The 17,812-nt window shown below is 47.0% G+C and overlaps 1 protein-coding gene across 6 annotated transcripts in view; it reads left to right on the plus strand.

Moving 5' to 3' along the window:
* The window catches only part of nav2a (neuron navigator 2a), a 131,982-nt gene that overhangs the window by 70,773 nt on the left and 43,397 nt on the right, over positions 1-17,812 (plus strand). For 4 of the 6 annotated variants that reach the window (XM_055899109.1, XM_055899111.1, XM_055899112.1 and 1 more), the window contains exons 9-11: positions 302-410; positions 6,746-7,144; positions 12,577-12,699. In XM_055899109.1, the coding sequence (XP_055755084.1) occupies positions 302-410; positions 6,746-7,144; positions 12,577-12,699 (631 nt within the window). The remainder of the gene's footprint in view (positions 1-301; positions 411-6,745; positions 7,145-12,576; positions 12,700-17,812) is intronic. The other 2 variants (XM_055899114.1, XM_055899110.1) reach the window with 1 other exon arrangement.

Here is a 17,812-nt window from a genome sequence, read left to right on the forward strand (position 1 = left end):
TACCGGCACCAAAGAGCCTACACGCCATTTGCTCAATGTTTTTGGGAACTGGGAGAACAAGTAAACGTCGATCCACGCAGGCGAAAAGGACGTCGGAGTTTGACTCTGACTGTAGCCTACGGCGCATTTCCTATATTAGCGGTTTAGGGTCGCGTGTGGGCCTCAGATTTTCACTTTATAACATATTGTCTGTCGGTTGCTGATGGGTTATTAGCAATTGCGGGAGGGTGCGGGTGAACAAACAGTTGACCCGCGCACCACTAGTGCCTATGTACTCAGTCACAATGTTTGTTCTGTATAGCAGAAGATCCAGAGACGCGGAGGCTGCGGACTGTTAAAAACATTGCAGATTTGCGCCAGAACCTGGAAGAGACTATGTCCAGTCTACGGGGGACTCAGATCACACACAGGTAAGAACCCCCCCCCCCTGCAATGAGAATAGACAGATCCAGAACATGTGTCCAGTCCAGTATCCAAACAGACTCCATATTGCAGATTCCATTCTACATTCTGTTTCTGTGTATTCAACAAGTTCCACTGACATCCGTTAAGACATAACAGACACAGCTCCTAGAGAGAGACCACCATAGTAATTACAATAAAGCTATTCTTAGCAATGATCCATAATACTTTCTCTTGTAAAAAATCCCAATAGTTAAAGTCAAATGTAAGGTTAGTTACATGCATCGGCTTAATATTTCAGAACGATTGTTGCTTCCATCAATGTAATTGTCTGCATCATATCCAATCCCCCATATATTTTTCTGGGTAAATATAGATATCCATATACATACAGTTGAAGTCGGAAGTTTACATACACCTTAGCCAAATACATTTAAACTCAGTTTTTCACAATTCCTGACATTTAAATCCAAGTAAAAATTCCCTGTCTTAGGTCAGTTAGGATCACCACTTTATTTTACATTTACATTTACATTTAAGTCATTTAGCAGACGCTCTTATCCAGAGCGACTTACAAATTGGTGCATTCACCTTATGACATCCAGTGGAACAGCCACTTTACAATAGTGCATCTAAATCTTTTAAGGGGGGGGTCAGAAGGATTGCTTTATCCTATCCTAGGTATTCCTTAAAGAGGTGGGGTTTCAGGTGTCTCCGGAAGGTGGTGATTGACTCCGCTGTCCTGGCGTCGTGAGGGAGTTTGTTCCACCATTGGGGTGCCAGAGCAGCGAACAGTTTTGACTGGGCTGAGCGGGAACTGTACTTCCTCAGTGGTAGGGAGGCGAGCAGGCCAGAGGTGGATGAACGCAGTGCCCTTGTTTGGGTGTAGGGCCTGATCAGAGCCTGAAGGTACTGAGGTGCCGTTCCCCTCACAGCTCCGTAGGCAAGCACCATGGTCTTGTAGCAGATGCGAGCTTCAATTGGAAGCCAGTGGAGAGAGCGGAAGAGCGGGGTGACGTGAGAGAACTTGGGAAGGTTGAACACCAGACGGGCTGCGGCGTTCTGGATGAGTTGTAGGGGTTTAATGGCACAGGCAGGGAGCCCAGCCAACAGCGAGTTGCAGTAATCCAGACGGGAGATGACAAGTGCCTGGATTAGGACCTGCGCCGCTTCCTGTGTGAGGCAGGGTCGTACTCTGCGGATGTTGTAGGGCATGAACCTACAGGAACGGGCCATCGCCTTGATGTTAGTTGAGAACGACAGGGTGTTGTCCAGGATCACGCCAAGGTTCTTAGCGCTCTGGGAGGAGGACACAATGGAGTTGTCAACCGTCATGGCGAGATCATGGAACGGGCAGTCCTTCCCCGGGAGGAAGAGCAGCTCCGTCTTGCCGAGGTTCAGCTTGAGGTGGTGATCCGTCATCCACACTGATATGTCTGCCAGACATGCAGAGATGCGATTCGCCACCTGGTCATCAGAAGGGGGAAAGGAGAAGAATTAATTGTGTGTCATCTGCATAGCAATGATAGGAGAGGCCATGTGAGGTTATGACAGAGCCAAGTGACTTGGTGTATAGCGAGAATAGGAGAGGGCCTAGAACAGAGCCCCGGGGGACACCAGTGGTGAGAGCACGTGGTGAGGAGACAGATTCTCGCCACGCCACCTGGTAGGAGCGACCTGTCAGGTAGGACGCAATCCAAGCGTGGGCCGCGCCGGAGATGCCCAACTCGGAGAGGGTGGAGAGGAGGATCTGATGGTTCACAGTATCGAAGGCAGCCGATAGGTCTAGAAGGATGAGAGCAGAGGAGAGAGAGTTAGCTTTAGCAGTGCGGAGCGCCTCCGTGATACAGAGAAGAGCAGTCTCAGTTGAATGACTAGTCTTGAAACCTGACTGATTTGGATCAAGAAGGTCATTCTGAGAGAGATAGCAGGAGAGCTGGCCAAGGACGGCACGTTCAAGAGTTTTGGAGAGAAAAGAAAGAAGGGATACTGGTCTGTAGTTGTTGACATCGGAGGGATCGAGTGTAGGTTTTTTCAGAAGGGGTGCAACTCTCGCTCTCTTGAAGACGGAAGGGACGTAGCCAGCGGTCAGGGATGAGTTGATGAGCGAGGTGAGGTAAGGGAGAAGGTCTCCGGAAATGGTCTGGAGAAGAGAGGAGGGGATAGGGTCAAGCGGGCAGGTTGTTGGGCGGCCGGCCGTCACAAGACGCGAGATTTCATCTGGAGAGAGAGGGGAGAAAGAGGTCAGAGCACAGGGTAGGGCAGTGTGAGCAGAACCAGCGGTGTCGTTTGACTTAGCAAACGAGGATCGGATGTCGTCGACCTTCTTTTCAAAATGGTTGACGAAGTCATCTGCAGAGAGGGAGGAGGGGGAGGAGGATTCAGGAGGGAGGAGAAGGTGGCAAAGAGCTTCCTAGGGTTAGAGGCAGATGCTTGGAATTTAGAGTGGTAGAAAGTGGCTTTAGCAGCAGAGACAGAAGAGGAAAATGTAGAGAGGAGGGAGTGAAAGGATGCCAGGTCCGCAGGGAGGCGAGTTTTCCTCCATTTCCGCTCGGCTGCCCGGAGCCCTGTTCTGTGAGCTCGCAATGAGTCGTCGAGCCACGGAGTGGGAGGGGAGGACCGAGCCGGCCTGGAGGATAGGGGACATAGAGAGTCAAAGGATGCAGAAAGGGAGGAGAGGAGGGTTGAGGAGGCAGAATCAGGAGATAGGTTGGAGAAGGTTTGAGCAGAGGGAAGAGATGATAGGATGGAAGAGGAGAGAGTAGCGGGGGAGAGAGAGCGAAGGTTGGGACGGCGCGATACCATCCGAGTAGGGGCAGTGTGGGAAGTGTTGGATGAGAGCGAGAGGGAAAAGGATACAAGGTAGTGGTCGGAGACTTGGAGGGGAGTTGCAATGAGGTTAGTGGAAGAACAGCATCTAGTAAAGATGAGGTCAAGCGTATTGCCTGCCTTGTGAGTAGGGGGGGAAGGTGAGAGGGTGAGGTCAAAAGAGGAGAGGAGTGGAAAGAAGGAGGCAGAGAGGAATGAGTCAAAGGTAGACGTGGGGAGGTTAAAGTCACCCAGAACTGTGAGAGGTGAGCCGTCCTCAGGAAAGGAGCTTATCAAGGCATCAAGCTCATTGATGAACTCTCAGAGGGAACCTGGAGGGCGATAAATGATAAGGATGTTAAGCTTGAAAGGGCTGGTAACTGTGACAGCATGGAATTCAAAGGAGGCGATAGACAGATGGGTAAGGGGAGAAAGAGAGAATGACCACTTGGGAGAGATGAGGATCCCGGTGCCACCACCCCGCTGACCAGAAGCTCTCGGGGTGTGCGAGAACACGTGGGCAGACGAAGAGAGAGCAGTAGGAGTAGCAGTGTTATCTGTGGTGATCCATGTTTCCGTCAGTGCCAAGAAGTCGAGGGACTGGAGGGAAGCATAGGCTGAGATGAACTCTGCCTTGTTGGCCGCAGATCGGCAGTTCCAGAGGCTACCGGAGACCTGGAACTCCACGTGGGTCGTGCGCGCTGGGACCACCAGGTTAGGGTGGCCGCGGCCACGCGGTGTGAAGCGTTTGTATGGTCTGTGCAGAGAGGAGAGAACAGGGATAGACAGACACATAGTTGACAGGCTACAGAAGAGGCTACGCTAATGCAAAGGAGATTGGAATGACAAGTGGACTACATGTCTCGAATGTTCAGAAAGTTAAGCTTACGTTGCAAAAATCTTATTGACTAAAATGATTAAAACGATACAGTACTGCTGAAGTAGGCTGGCTAGCAGTGGCTGCGTTGTTGACTTTGTTTGAAAGTGTAGCTGGCTAGGTAACCTCGATAGCTGGCTAGGTAACCTCGGTAACTGGCCAGATAATTAGTCTAAACTACACAATTGTCTTAGATACAAGGACAGCAAAGACAACTATGTAGCTAGCTAACACTAGCTAGCTAACACTACACTAATCAAATCGTTCCGTTGTAATGTAATAGTTTCTACAGTGTTGCTATTCGGTAGAAGTTGGCTAGCTAGCAGTGTTAGCAGTGTTGACTAGCAGTATTGACTAGGTAGGAGAACGGCAGCGCGGCGGACGAAAATAGCTGGCTAGCTAACCGAAAATTACTCTAGACTCCACAGTTATCTTAGATACAAGGACAGCAAAGACAACTATGTAGCTAGCTAACACTACACTAATCAAGTCGTTCCGTTGTTCTGTTGAATGTAATAGATTCTACAGTGCTGCTATTCGGTGGCTAGCTGGCTAGCTAGCAGTGTTGATTACGTTACGTTACGCTAAAAGGACGAAAATAGCTGGCAAGCTAACCTAGAAAATCGCTCTAAACTACACAATTATCTTTGATACAAAGACGGCTATGTAGCTAGCTAAGATCAAACAAATCAGACCGTTGTACTGTAATGAAATGAAGTGAAATGTGATACTACCTGTGGAGCGAAGCGGAATGCGACCGGGTTGTTGAATGCGGACATGGACATGGATTTTAAGAATGTGAAATGTCAGAATAATAGTAGAGAGAAGGATTTATTTCAGCATTTATTTCTTTCATCACATTCCCAGTGGGTCAGAAGTTTACATACACTCAATTAGTATTTGGTAGCATTGCCTTTAAATTGTTTAACTTGGGTCAAACGTTTCAGTTAGCCTTCCACAAGCTTCCCACAATAAGTTGGGTGAATTTTGGCCCATTCCTCCTGACAGAGATGGTGTAAATGAGTCAGGTTTGTAGGCCTCCTTGCTCATTCACGCTTTTTCAGTTCTGCCCACAAAATTAGGTTGGAGTCATTAAATCTCATTTTTCAACCACTGCACAAATGTATTGTTAACAAACTATAGTTTTGGCAAGTCGGTTAGGACATCTACTTAGTGCATGACACAAGTAATTTTTCCAAAAATTGTTTACAGACATAAGTGAAATAATCTAATTCACTGTATCACAATTCCAGTGGGTCAGAAGTGTACATACACTAAGTTGACTGTGCCTTTAAACAGCTTGGAAAGTTACAGAAAAGGATGTCATGGCTTTAGAAGCTTCTGATAGGCTAATGGACATAATTTGAGTCAATTGGAGATGTACCTGTGGATGTATTTCAAGGCCTACCTTCAAACTCAGTGCCTCTTTGCTTGACATCATGGGAAAATCAAAAGAAATCAGCCAAGACCTCAGAAGAAAAATGGCTCTGGTTCAAGTTTGGTTCATCCTTGGGAGCAATTTCCATACACCTGAAGGTACCACGTTCATCTGTACAAACAATAGTACGCAAGTATAAACACCATGGGACCATGCAGCCGTCATACCGCTCAGGAAGGAGACGCGTTCTGTCTCCTAGAGATGAACGTACTTTGGTGAGAAAAGTGCAAATCAATCCCAGAACAACAGCAAATGACCTCGTGAAGATGCTGGAGGAAACAGGTACAAAAGTATCTATATCCACAGTAAAACGAGTCTTATATCGACATAAGCTGAAAGGCTGCTCAGCAAGGAAGAAGGCACTGCTCCAAAACCGCCATAAAGCCAGACTACGGTTTGCAACTGCACATGGGGACAAAGATTGTACTTTTTGGAGAAATGTCCTCTGGTCTGATAATAGAACTGTTTGGCCATAATGACCATCGTTATGTTTGGAGGAAAACGGTCGAGCCTTGCAAGCCGAAGAACACCATCCCAACCGTGAAGCACGGGGGTGGCAGCATCATGTTATGGGGGTGCTTTGCTGCAGGAGGGACTGGTGCACTTCACAAAATAGATGGCATCATGAGGGAGGAAATTGATGTGGATATATTGAATCAACATCTCAAGACATCAGTCAGGAAGTTAAAGCTTGGTCGCAAATGGACAATGACCCAAGCATATTTCCCAAGTTGTGGTAAAATGGCTTAAGGACAACAAAGTCAAGGTATTGGAGTGGCCATCACAAAGCCCTGACCTCAATCTTATAGAGACATTTGTGGGCAGAACTGAAAAAGCGTGTGCGAACAAGGCGGCTTACAAACCTGACCCAGTTACACCAGCTCTGAACTTTTGCGGTTTAAGACTTGTCTGTCTGATGCTCTATTCTAGTTTGTATGTAACGGAGGGCTTGTTCTCCAACCCCACTAGACTGTGTCTTGTGTCTGGTTCTTTCAGCATGATCCCCCCCCCCCCTTTTTATGAGAGTGTCAGTGTCTTTGATCCAGTAATGGCTTGTCTTTTCTTTGGATTTTGATTCATGCTCCTGACCCAGTCTTTCTCGCTGCTGCTTGCGCTCCCTTTCACAGGATTAGAGAGGTCTTACCCACTGTCTAGTCCAGTTCAATGCTGCTGAGCTAATGTATAGTCTTTGTTTCTGCTTCCCCCCCTCCCTACCCCAGCACCTTGGAGACAACCTTTGACAGCAACGTCACCACGGAGATCAGCGGTGGCGGCGGGAGTGGGCGGAGCATCCTCAGCCTCACTTCCTCCCGGCCCTCCCTGTCGTCATGGCGACTGGGCCAGTCCAGCCCCCGTCTGCAGGCGGGGGACGCGCCCTCCACGGGGAACGGCTACGGTGGTCGTGCCTTGGGAGGAGGAGGAGGGCAGGGGGGGCGCTACTTGTACCCTGGCCCCCTGCGGAGACAGCTGGCGGGGCGGGGAGGTGCCCTCGGTATGGATCTGGGGGAGAGAGAGGAGGATATTGACCTGGAGGGCATCGCCATGGAGGTGACGGGCTACATGAGTGACGGGGATGTGCTGAGCAAGAACGCAGCTCGCCCTGATGACGTCGCCAGTGGGTGAGTATTCTGAGAGAACTAGCATATGATGACAGGGTCAAAACATATAAAAATTGTGTTTTGCAAATTGCAACTCATCCCTTTTGGGGCTGGTTTGGTTGGTTTTGCGCCCTTTCTCATAAGTTTCGGGAATGAATGCGTTATATGTGGCTGTCACAAGAGGGCGCCAGTGTATTTGTAACTTCCCCTATGTGTGCAAATGTGAACATGGTACAGCCAAAAGTAGTGTGGCATAAAGGGGAAATACAGTTGTTCCTTTTGTTGTGAGAGGACATTCTGTAATAGCTTTTTGAGACAGTATACATTTAGATAAGCATATGTCCTTTGGGGACCAGGCCCTGTATCCGCAAAGCATCTCAGATTAGGAGTGCTGATCTAGGATCAGGTTTCCCCTGTCCATATCATTTTATGAATTATGATCTGAAAGGCAAAACTGATTCTAGATCAGCACTCCTACTCTGAGTCTCTTCGTGAATACTGGCCCAGATCAGATGCTACCTCTATCTCCCAGAGGACAGTAGGTCCGCTCTATGAGTTCAATCAAGTAGCGATGTACCACATAACCTGTTTGTTTACTAGTCAGTGCCCATGTTGAAGTCAGTGTCCATGTTGTAACAGGCTGTCCTGCATACCCTGGCTGTCATACTCTGCAATTTAAACCGATGCTGTCATCGTTATTATCATATTCATTTACACACTGGGAGCCAACTGCTCCCAACTGCTCTCAGATACTAAGTCCCTCTCTCTCTTTTTGGCTGTTCCCTCTCCCCATTCTGGCATCAGCAGCAGAGTCAAACATCAACAAGCAACGAAAAATCCTAAACTGCCTCAGTGTCAAGAGGAAGGAAAATGGCCTTGTTTAGAGCACATAGTTCAGGGGTTACCAAACTTTTTTTGACCCCACCATGTAAAAAAAAAAAAAGGGGGGTTAATTGGGGCTAAGATAGTCTATTACAAATCCGTCTGACAGTACTTTTGACAGTATTTCAATCTGAAGGAAGTATGGTTTGAAGTGACTGAAATGCATCAGAACGGTATTGGGAAGTTCAGAAGATCATCAGGCCATACTTTTGTATGCTCTTCTGTGTAGAACAGAACATCATCATTGGTAATGTTATTCCCCCCCCCCAGTCTGATTTAGTGTCTGGTCCAGTCCACTCTGTTCTAACGAGTCCCGTGCGGCTTGTGTGCAATGTAGAGAGTCTTATCTTTCAGTAACGGGGTCATAATATTTTGTAGCTTAGCCTTTTACTGCGGTGGGCTAAATCAGGGTCACACAGTTTCTTGGTAGTCTTAAACAAATCTACTTTGAAACAAAAGTATCCACCTCACACACATGGTTATGGGCTAAAACAAAAGAAGACACCTGTACCATGTCAGATATAGAGTTGAAATGTATTCAATTTTGAGTTTGCATCCCAATATTACACTTCATATACATATAACAGAACCGTTTGACATAGAAACACTGGATGTTCGGCGGGTTTAAAACAAAAGAAAGTTGTATTAATTATGAAGTTATGAAAAATATGAATAACATTCCACCCATGATGCCACTAGAGGGCGATGTGTTCATTTGACTGCAGGAAAGGGCTACATTCAGAAGACAGAGCCACATTGGTAGGAAGGAAACAGAAACCGCTTTGTTTATTACACCCGCGTCTAGCTATCGGAGTTTACCGAGTTTACCGGTTCTATGAACCAAAGCTCAAAGTTTCTCTTGCAACATAATCACTTCTGCAGAGCCACCTGCCCTGAAAGTGATGGGGTTAAGTGCTCCCCCTGAAGCACTTTGATAACGCATTTCAAACAAAACACACACACACACACCTGGGCAGGTGAGTGTTATGAAAAGAAAGAGCCCAACCATTCCTCTGCTAGTGCAGTATGATCTTCGACATCTATGCTTAGGGTTTGACTCAGGGTGGGACGCCAGCCAAAGCCGTAGTGAGATGAGCGATCAGGTGCTGCTCAGTATTATACAACGGTTGGGTCTAGTCCTGAATACTGATTTTAAAACCGTCTGTTCCACAAATGACCACCGGCTAAATCTATGACGTTAAAAAGCCTATTTACTCTGTTCCGTCTGACTGCACAATCCACGGTCTTATCAGCCCAGCCAGGCATTTATAAACTTTTGATCTCCACTATAAAAAAAACATCTAGACATTATCTCACTTTTCTTTGAGACTAACATTTAGTTTTCAACTGAGGAGATTTGTGTAAACCTTGCTGTCCGTCTTTCCGACATTTGCCACATTGTTTCAATATTCATATAATCGATTGATGTGTCGAAATGAGCCTTTATTCAAATGGCTGTCGTGGAAACGGAGTGACCAGATTACGCCTGTAGCCTGGGGGGGTTGTGTGTGTGTGTGTGTGATATGGTGGAGCCTCCCTGTGTCTTAACCATTTGAAACAGACACAGATAGCTCAGTCTCCTCCCCAGGCCCCAGCCACCAACTGATTCAACCCCGTATTGTAGGTTTGACCATAGAGAATGAGTTGGCAGTGGGATTCCACGCCCACCTACAAGGGTAGTCACTATCTGGGCAAGTGGCAAAGTCATAAATACCGCCCTTTTCTACAGTTGATCTTCTAAAAATCTGATTTTAAACCTAACCTTATGCCTGACCCTAACCTTGAATTAAGACCAAAAATGGAAAAGTTGTTTTCATAAATGTTTACGATATCGCCAATTGTGCCGCCTGCCCATCTAGTGGGACTTACAGGCATCGTTCTTTATCTTTACCGTGTTAATCAAATCAAATTGTATTGGTCACGTACACATATTTAGCAGATGTTATTGCGGGTGTAGCGAAATGCGTGTGTTCCTAGCTCCAACAGGGCAGTCGTATCTAACGAGTCACAACAACACACAAATCTAAAAGTTAAAGAATGGAATTAAGAAATATATAAATATTAGGTCATCAAAAAGAAAGGAGGACCAAGGCACTCTTCATATAATTAATTAAAATGCCTTTATTAGTATGGCATGTTCAATAGAAACAAAGTTGTTTAAAAACCGACGCGTTTCGGCTGCATGGCCTTCGTCAGGGAGTATAGAAAAAGAAGTACACAATGTCCTCTTTTGAAAGGCTTTACCAAAGAGCACCTTCTATTTACCAATATACTATAGTGTACCTTAGTAGCGCTTCCCTTCCTCCTCTTTCTACTATATAAATATTAGATTGAGCGATGTCGAAGTGGCATTGACTAAAATACAATAGAATAGAATACAGTATTTTAGTCAATGCCACTCCGACATTGTTCAATCTATTATTTATATAATTATCCTGTCTAGGACTCGCCAATGAAATTGCAGGTCGCCAAATTCAATCAACAAAAATCTCATAATTACATTTTCTCAAACATACAAGTATTAGACACCATTTTAAAGATAAAATTCTCGTTAATCCAACCACAGTGTCCGATTTCAAAAAATATTTTTGGCGAAAGCAGAACATATCATTATGTTAGGTCAGCAACTAGTCACAGAAAGCATACAGCGATTTTCCAACCAAGGGGAAGAGTCACAAAAAGCAGAAATATTGATCAAATTAATCACTAACCTTTGACATTCTTCATCGGATGACACTCCCGGGACAACATGTTACACAATACATGTATGGTTTGTTCGATCAAGTTCATATTTATATCCATAAACCTCAGTTTACATTTGGCTTTGCCTCCAAAACATCCCGTGAATTTGCACAGAGCCACATCAAATCACAGAAATACTCATAATAAACATTGCTAAAAGATACAAGTGTTATTCACAGATTTATAGATATACTTCTCCTTAATGCAAACCATGCAATAATCTGAGTACGGCGCTCAGACGACAAATCAACCCAAAGAGATATCCGCCATGTTGGAGTCAACATAAGTCAGAAATAGCATTATAAATATTCACTTACCTTTGATCTTCATCAGAATGTACTCCCAGGAATCCAAGTTCCACAATAAATGTTTGATTTGTTCCATAAAGTCCATAATTTATGTCCAAATTACTCCTTTTGGTTCGCGCGTTCAGTACACAATCTAAACTCACGACGCGCGGGCAGGTCCAGGCAAAAGTTCAGACGAAAAGTCATATTACAGTCCGTAGAAACATGTCAAACGAAGTATAGAATAAATCTTTAGGATGTTTTTAACATAAATCTTCAATAATATTCCAACCAGACAATTCCTTTGTCTTCAGAAAAGCAATGGAACAGAGCTCGCTCTCACGTGAACGAGCGTTACGAGCTCCTGGCATTCTGCCAGAGCCCTGACTCATTGCCCTCTCATTCGGCCCCACTTCACAGTAGAAGCATCAAACAAGTTTCTAAAGACTGTTGACATCTAGTGGAAGTCTTGGGAAGTGCAAAATGACCCCATAGACACTGTATTCGATAGGCCAAGAGTTGAAAACCTACAAACCTCAGATTTCCCACTTCCTGGTTGGATTTTTCTCAGGTTTTTGCCTGCCATATGAGTTTTGTTATACACACAGACATCATTCAAACAGTTTTAGAAACTTCAGAGTGTTTTCTATCCAAATCTACTAATACTATGCATATATTAGCAACTGGGACTGAGTAGCAGGCAGTTTACTCTGGGCACGCTTTTCATCCAAACGTGAAAATGCTGCCCCCTCTCCATAACAAGTTATTTTACTTTCAGATTAGTGTGTATTGTTGTGAACTGTTAGATACGACTGCGGTGTTGGAGATAGGAACACAAGCAGGTTAATGAAGCAATACAAATGTTATGTCACTAAAATGAAAGGCCATTTAGTTGAAAAAAAAATGGCCAAATGTTTTCGTCATTTTGATAATAACTACACTAAGTTGTTATTCTGAATGATATTTTAGTCAAATGACTAAGACTAGACAAAATCTAAAAAAGGGTGCCAACATTAACACTGCACCAGGAACAACATCTTGGAAATGTAGGCGAAGAACTGGTCCAGCTGCACTTGTGCGTGTCTGTGTTCTTCTATGCATGTGCAAAGCTCCAGTGGTGTGGAGTTAATGACCGGTCCAGTCGACCAGCAGCCATTTCATCTGATTGATGAGACTGGTGCCTGGGATGGACAAACAAGATGGATGTTCTTTTCCGCTCCTCGTTGGTTTTATTTAGAGCAGGAAGGAACAGCCATCTTGTTTGTCCGGCCCAGGCACCAGAAAGGGAAGGAGTTTTTGGCTCTCTCTCTGGGGTGTTAGACCAAGTGTTGGACCGTGCTCTATTGTCTTCTTCCTGGCTTGAAAACTGACATGAAACACTGTCTTCTTTTAGTCAAACAATATCAGTGTTGGAATCCATCAAGAATGAACTGTATTCCATCAAAAGGTTTGTAAAACTCAGTGTTGTGGTATTTTAACGTGCGCTTTGACTTTGAAAACCTTGCGTTCTCTGATGTGAACCTTGACCTTTTCTGATCTCAGCTACATGACGGACGGCGGTCTGAGCCTGTACACGCGGCGACTCAACCGCCTACCTGACGGCATGGCGGCGGTACGAGAGACCCTCCAACGCAACACCTCCACGGGCCAGGGAGACGCTGACAGGTAGGACACTATGCACACACACAGGCCATTTCTCTGCATCATTGGGAGAGATCCTTACATTGGGTCAAATTACAAAATGGTTGACCTGCGTGGATCAATGGATAACAGGGCAGCAGTTTGACCTCTCAGGGAGGGAGGGAGGGAGGGAGGGAGGGAGATTTAATGTGGATAATTGACAGCGGGAAATGGAAGGAGCCATTATACTATTAAGATAGATTGTGTTCGTATGGAAGAGAAGCGGACGGGTGTGTGGGACCGAAGTGGGCTCTGTAAGAAAGAGTGAAGCTAAGTAAAGACTGCAGCTATAACTCCTGTCAATCTGCAGGTGTGAGTGATTTCCTGTTTTTCCCACCTTTTGGCCTCTATCTCCCCTCCTTCCCTCCCTCCTCTCTCACACCCCCTAAGCCCTCACCTCTTCTCCCCTTCTCCCTCACCTCCTAACCCCGAAGGTGAGAGATGAAAGCTTTCAAGTCTCTCTCCTCTCACCATGCACTGAGCCATCTTGACCTTTTGCCTGCCTCTTTCTTTACCACCCTGCTCATACGGTATCTTTCTCACCTCTGCCCTTCACCTTTCATAAAGGTCTTAAAGAAAACCCCTAGAAGGTGTGTGTGAGAGAGCTTTTTCATATTGGCAGTTGTTGACGAGAGAAAAAGGGAGCGAGTGGAGCGAGAGAGTCTGAAAAGCAATTAAATGATAAAGGTTTTTGGGAACGGTGTGGTATATATTTTTCACTTTCATCTATCTGGGAGTTAATTTTGTTAATAGTGCATTACTGCTTGTGCCAGTAGTCTCACTTTGTTGATATTCCCGACTGATCTTCAAAGAGCGTTCCACTCCTTTCTGAAAAAGCCCAGAGGTGGAGGGTTGGGGGAAGGCAAGGAGGGAAGGGGTAGAGGTGGGAGGGGGGGTACATTTGGAGCAGCCCTCCTGAAGGAATGTCTGATAAATGTGGTTACTGGTTTTGGTTTGCATTAATTGGGAGAGTTGGAAAGTGGTGGATAACTGCGTTAACATAATATAGCAGGGCTGAAATGGCTTCCGGGTAAAGTGTGTGTATGTGGGCGGGGGGGGGGGGGGGGGGGCTCTAATGAGATCAGTCTAATTTAATAGATGACTGGGGGGGGTTAATGGAGCGGATTTGGGAAGGTGGGGAGTTGGATTTGACAGCTGACCACCTTACTATGGTGTGTGTGTGTGTGTCTGCGTGTGTATACGTGTATGGACGTAGTTGCAGTGTAAGTTTCACGAGCCCTGACAGAGAGTCCGCATCAGCTCCTTAGTTGGCCACTCTGTAACGGGCTGTGGTCGACCACTGGATTGGAGACCTATACAACAGATCGGCTTTTAATGTCTTAATGATGCTGCTTTGGACACCAGCATCTTAGCCTGCCGTTAGGGCCCAGTCAGCGATGGGGTTGGGGTGTCAGATATCACCATGGCAATGGGATAAAAGCCTTGTGACCTCAGGCTAAGAGCTTCAATGTGTCATAGTGCACAAGGGGGGGGGGGGGGGGAGGGGTTGGAAAATTTGCTAACTCAAGAACTAGAGTATTTAGTGCGGTGGACTCAAACCCCGGTTCATGGAGAGCTACAGATGTGCAGGCTTTTGTTTCAGCCTAGCGCTAAAACACAGGATTCAACTTATCAAGGTATTGATGAACGCTGCCGTTGACGACGTGAATCAGGTGTTTCGTCGCTGGGTTGGAACAAAAGTATGTTCTGTAGCTGTCCAGGACACCGACTGATCCCCGATAAAGGAACCAAAACGCCTCAAATCAGAAGACGAAGAAGGGATAGTCACTACAACCGCCTCTGTTTTCACTCTCAAATGTGTGCAAATGACATTTCAAACTGGTACTGTCGTTACCGAAGAATCCCTTTTTAGTTATCGGACGACGGAGACCCATGGCGACAAAAGGCTGTGAGTGTCACATCGAATTAATGTGTGTGTCTTTCAGCTCGCATTTCATTTCACGGCCAGAGAAAGAGGAAGTAACTCATCTGTAACAATCCGTCCGCTGATTTGAATTCCTTTTGTCTGACCAGACAAAGAGACACTCTTTTCTGTGGTGTGTCTATGTGTGTGACACTCTTTTTTTTCTGTGGTGTGTGTGTGTGTGTGTGTGTGTGTGTGTGTGTGTGTGTGTGTGTGTGTGTATATGTGTTCTTGCAGATACAGTATGCAACAGATAGGAGGAAAATAGGAAAGCCCCAAACCACCCTTTTAACATTACAATGATAAATACAGTATATCCCTCGGTCCTCTCCTTCGTCGCGTATTTCTCCCTGTTCTTCACTCGTTGTGTGTGTGATGTTAGTTGATCTCTGGGAAGGTTTTACATCTTCCACTCCCCAGGGTGTGTGTGTGTACAGCCCAAGGAGTTATAGTTATTTCCAGCACCCTCTCAACACCCCAGCATCCCCAATGCCCATCTCCGTACCTGTCTGGACTTGACCAGGCCCCTCAGGCGATTGAGGAGAAGGGAGGTGCTCAGGTTAAGGTTGCACCTGGCAGTAAAACGGAAGGACAGGATCTCTTCCTCTCTCTACCTCTCTCTCTTCCTCTCTCTCTTCCTCTCTCTCTACCCCTCTCTTCCTCTTTTCCTCTCTTCCTCTCTTTTCGCTCTCCTTAGAGGAATCCTCATACCCCCCTTGCTCTGTCTCCCTCCTCTTTCCTCGGTCTCTCCCTCTCTCTCCCTCTCTCTCGCTCTGTCTCGCTCTCTGTCTCGCTCTCTGTCTCGCTCTCTGTCTCGCTCTCTGTCTCGCTCTCTGTCTCGCTCTCTGTCTCGCTCTCTGTCTCGCTCTCTGTCTCGCTCTCTGTCTCGCTCTCTGTCTCGCTCTCTGTCTCGCTCTCTGTCTCGCTCTCTGTCTCGCTCTCTGTCTGTCTCGCTCTCTGTCTCTCTCGCTCTCTGTCTCTCTCGCTCTCTGTCTCTCTCGCTCTCTGTCTCTCTCGCTCTCTGTCTCTCTCGCTCTCTGTCTCTCTCGCTCTCTGTCTCACTCGCTCTCTGTCTCTCTCGCTCTCTGTCTCTCTCGCTCTCTGTCTCTCTCGCTCTCTGTCTCTCTCGCTCTCTGTCGCTCTCTCTCGCTCTCTGTCGCTCTCTCTCGCTCTCTGTCGCTCTCTCTCGCTCTCTGTCGCTCTCTCTCGCTCTCTGTCGCTCTCTCTCGCTCTCTGTCGCTCTCTCTCGCTCTCTGTCGCTCTCTCTCGCTCTCTGTCGCTCTCTCTCGCTCTCTGTCGCTCTCTCTCGCTCTCTGTCGCTCTCTCTCGCTCTCTCTCGCTCTCTGTCGCTCTCTGTCGCTCTCTGTCGCTCTCTCTCGCTCTCTGTCGCTCTCTCTCGCTCTCTGTCGCTCTCTCTCGCTCTCTCTCGCTCTCTCTCGCTCTCTCTCTCGCTCTCTCTCGCTCTCTCTCTCGCTCTCTCTCTCGCTCTCTCTCTCGCTCTCTCTCTCGCTCTCTCTCTCGCTCTCTCTCTCGCTCTCTCTCTCGCTCTCTCTCTCGCTCTCTCTCTCGCTCTCTCTCTCGCTCTCTCTTGCTCTCCTCGAAGAGGATGCTGTGGTTTTGCTCCAGGCTCTAAACATGTACAGTCACAATCTTTTCTCCTTTCTCTCTCGTTCTCCGGGCATTTCATGAACCACCGATCATGTTTCTCTGATAACCAGGAGGCCTTTTTGTATGATAATACACTGCGCGCGTGTGTGTGTGTGTGTTAAACCCAGTGCCCTCAATAACATTTATATGTGTCTCGTGCTTAGACTGTTCACATAACGTCACCCACTAGGATCAGATCCGACATCAAACCTCAAAGTTATTCCAGGGGGCGTTCATTTTGAGAGTCTCGTGATTCCAGCAGCGCGTGGGTTCCGGTCCGGAGTACCTGGAGTGTTTTGGATAGAGGAGAAGATGGGTTGTTACTGGCCTAATGCTAATCATCGGCGTGTCTTTGTGTTTGGGTGACGCTACTACTGACGGTTTTCTACATGCTGTGTTCTTCTATGGTTGGAGTAGCGGACACGGCAACGTCTGCAGCCATTGGTTTTGGAAGCACTCTTACTTTGGTTTGATTAGCTGAGACATGGATAAAGGACCAGTCCCACCCTTCGTCTGCTTCTAGGCTTCTCTCTGACTCTCTTTTCCTCAGTCTCTCTCCCTCTCGCACACACACAAACCTCTCGGCGTATACATGGAATGCGAAATGCTATAAATCCCCTTTTGACATCTTTTATGCAAGAACAGCACTTTCCGGTTTCCCCCGTATCTTTGTAATCGCTGAAAACGCCTGCGGCATGCTAGTGCCGTCTCAACATCGTTCTACCCAGCGTGTGATATCTGGAGCTTCGCTTTGAGCGTTGAGCTTTCAGCTGAACTATTTGCCCAAGTCACTGATACCCCCCCAACCCCAAACACACACCCACGTACCCCAGCTGCAGAGGTGCCCCTGTACTCCTGAGCACGCGCACCCTTGCCTTCTCCGGTGCCTGGGAGGGTATGGGATTAGACTGGGTCATAGGTCGTGGTTCAGATGTAACAGTACATCACCAGAAAGAGAGAGGGAGAGAATACAACTGGGACAAGGAGGGAGGCGTGTAGCGGAGTAAACTTAAATGGACATAAAGAGAAGGGAAAGATGGACAATAGGATTTAACAAGTTGCAGTGGAGGAGGGGAATCTGAGACTCGAGTGTGTGTGTGAGAGAGACGGCGAGAGCGAGATGGATAGAGAGAGACTCCTAGGAGCGTTTACTGATGTGGTTGTAGCCGTGGATACTGGTGCATCTATGAACCCCGTCCTCCCCCTGGGCTTCCCCTCTGTCACCAGCACACCTGCCTCGCCCCAGGACACACACACACACACACACACACACACACACACACACACACACACACACACACACACACACACACACACACACACACACACACACACATAGAGGGCGTGGTTCTTACACACAGTTGTCTCCTCTCTCTCTCTCACACACACACACTCTGCTGTAATGGTCTATGCCTTTGTCTCTGGCTGGCTGACTCCTATTGGATTAGTGCTCAGGGAAGTGGCGTTGAGCCTTGCTGTGCCGCACAGCGTGACAGGGATGTCATCACTGGGACATACTGACTGCCT

Source organism: Salvelinus fontinalis, chromosome 35 (assembly GCF_029448725.1).
Source record: "Salvelinus fontinalis isolate EN_2023a chromosome 35, ASM2944872v1, whole genome shotgun sequence".
Taxonomy (NCBI): Eukaryota; Metazoa; Chordata; class Actinopteri; order Salmoniformes; family Salmonidae; genus Salvelinus; species Salvelinus fontinalis.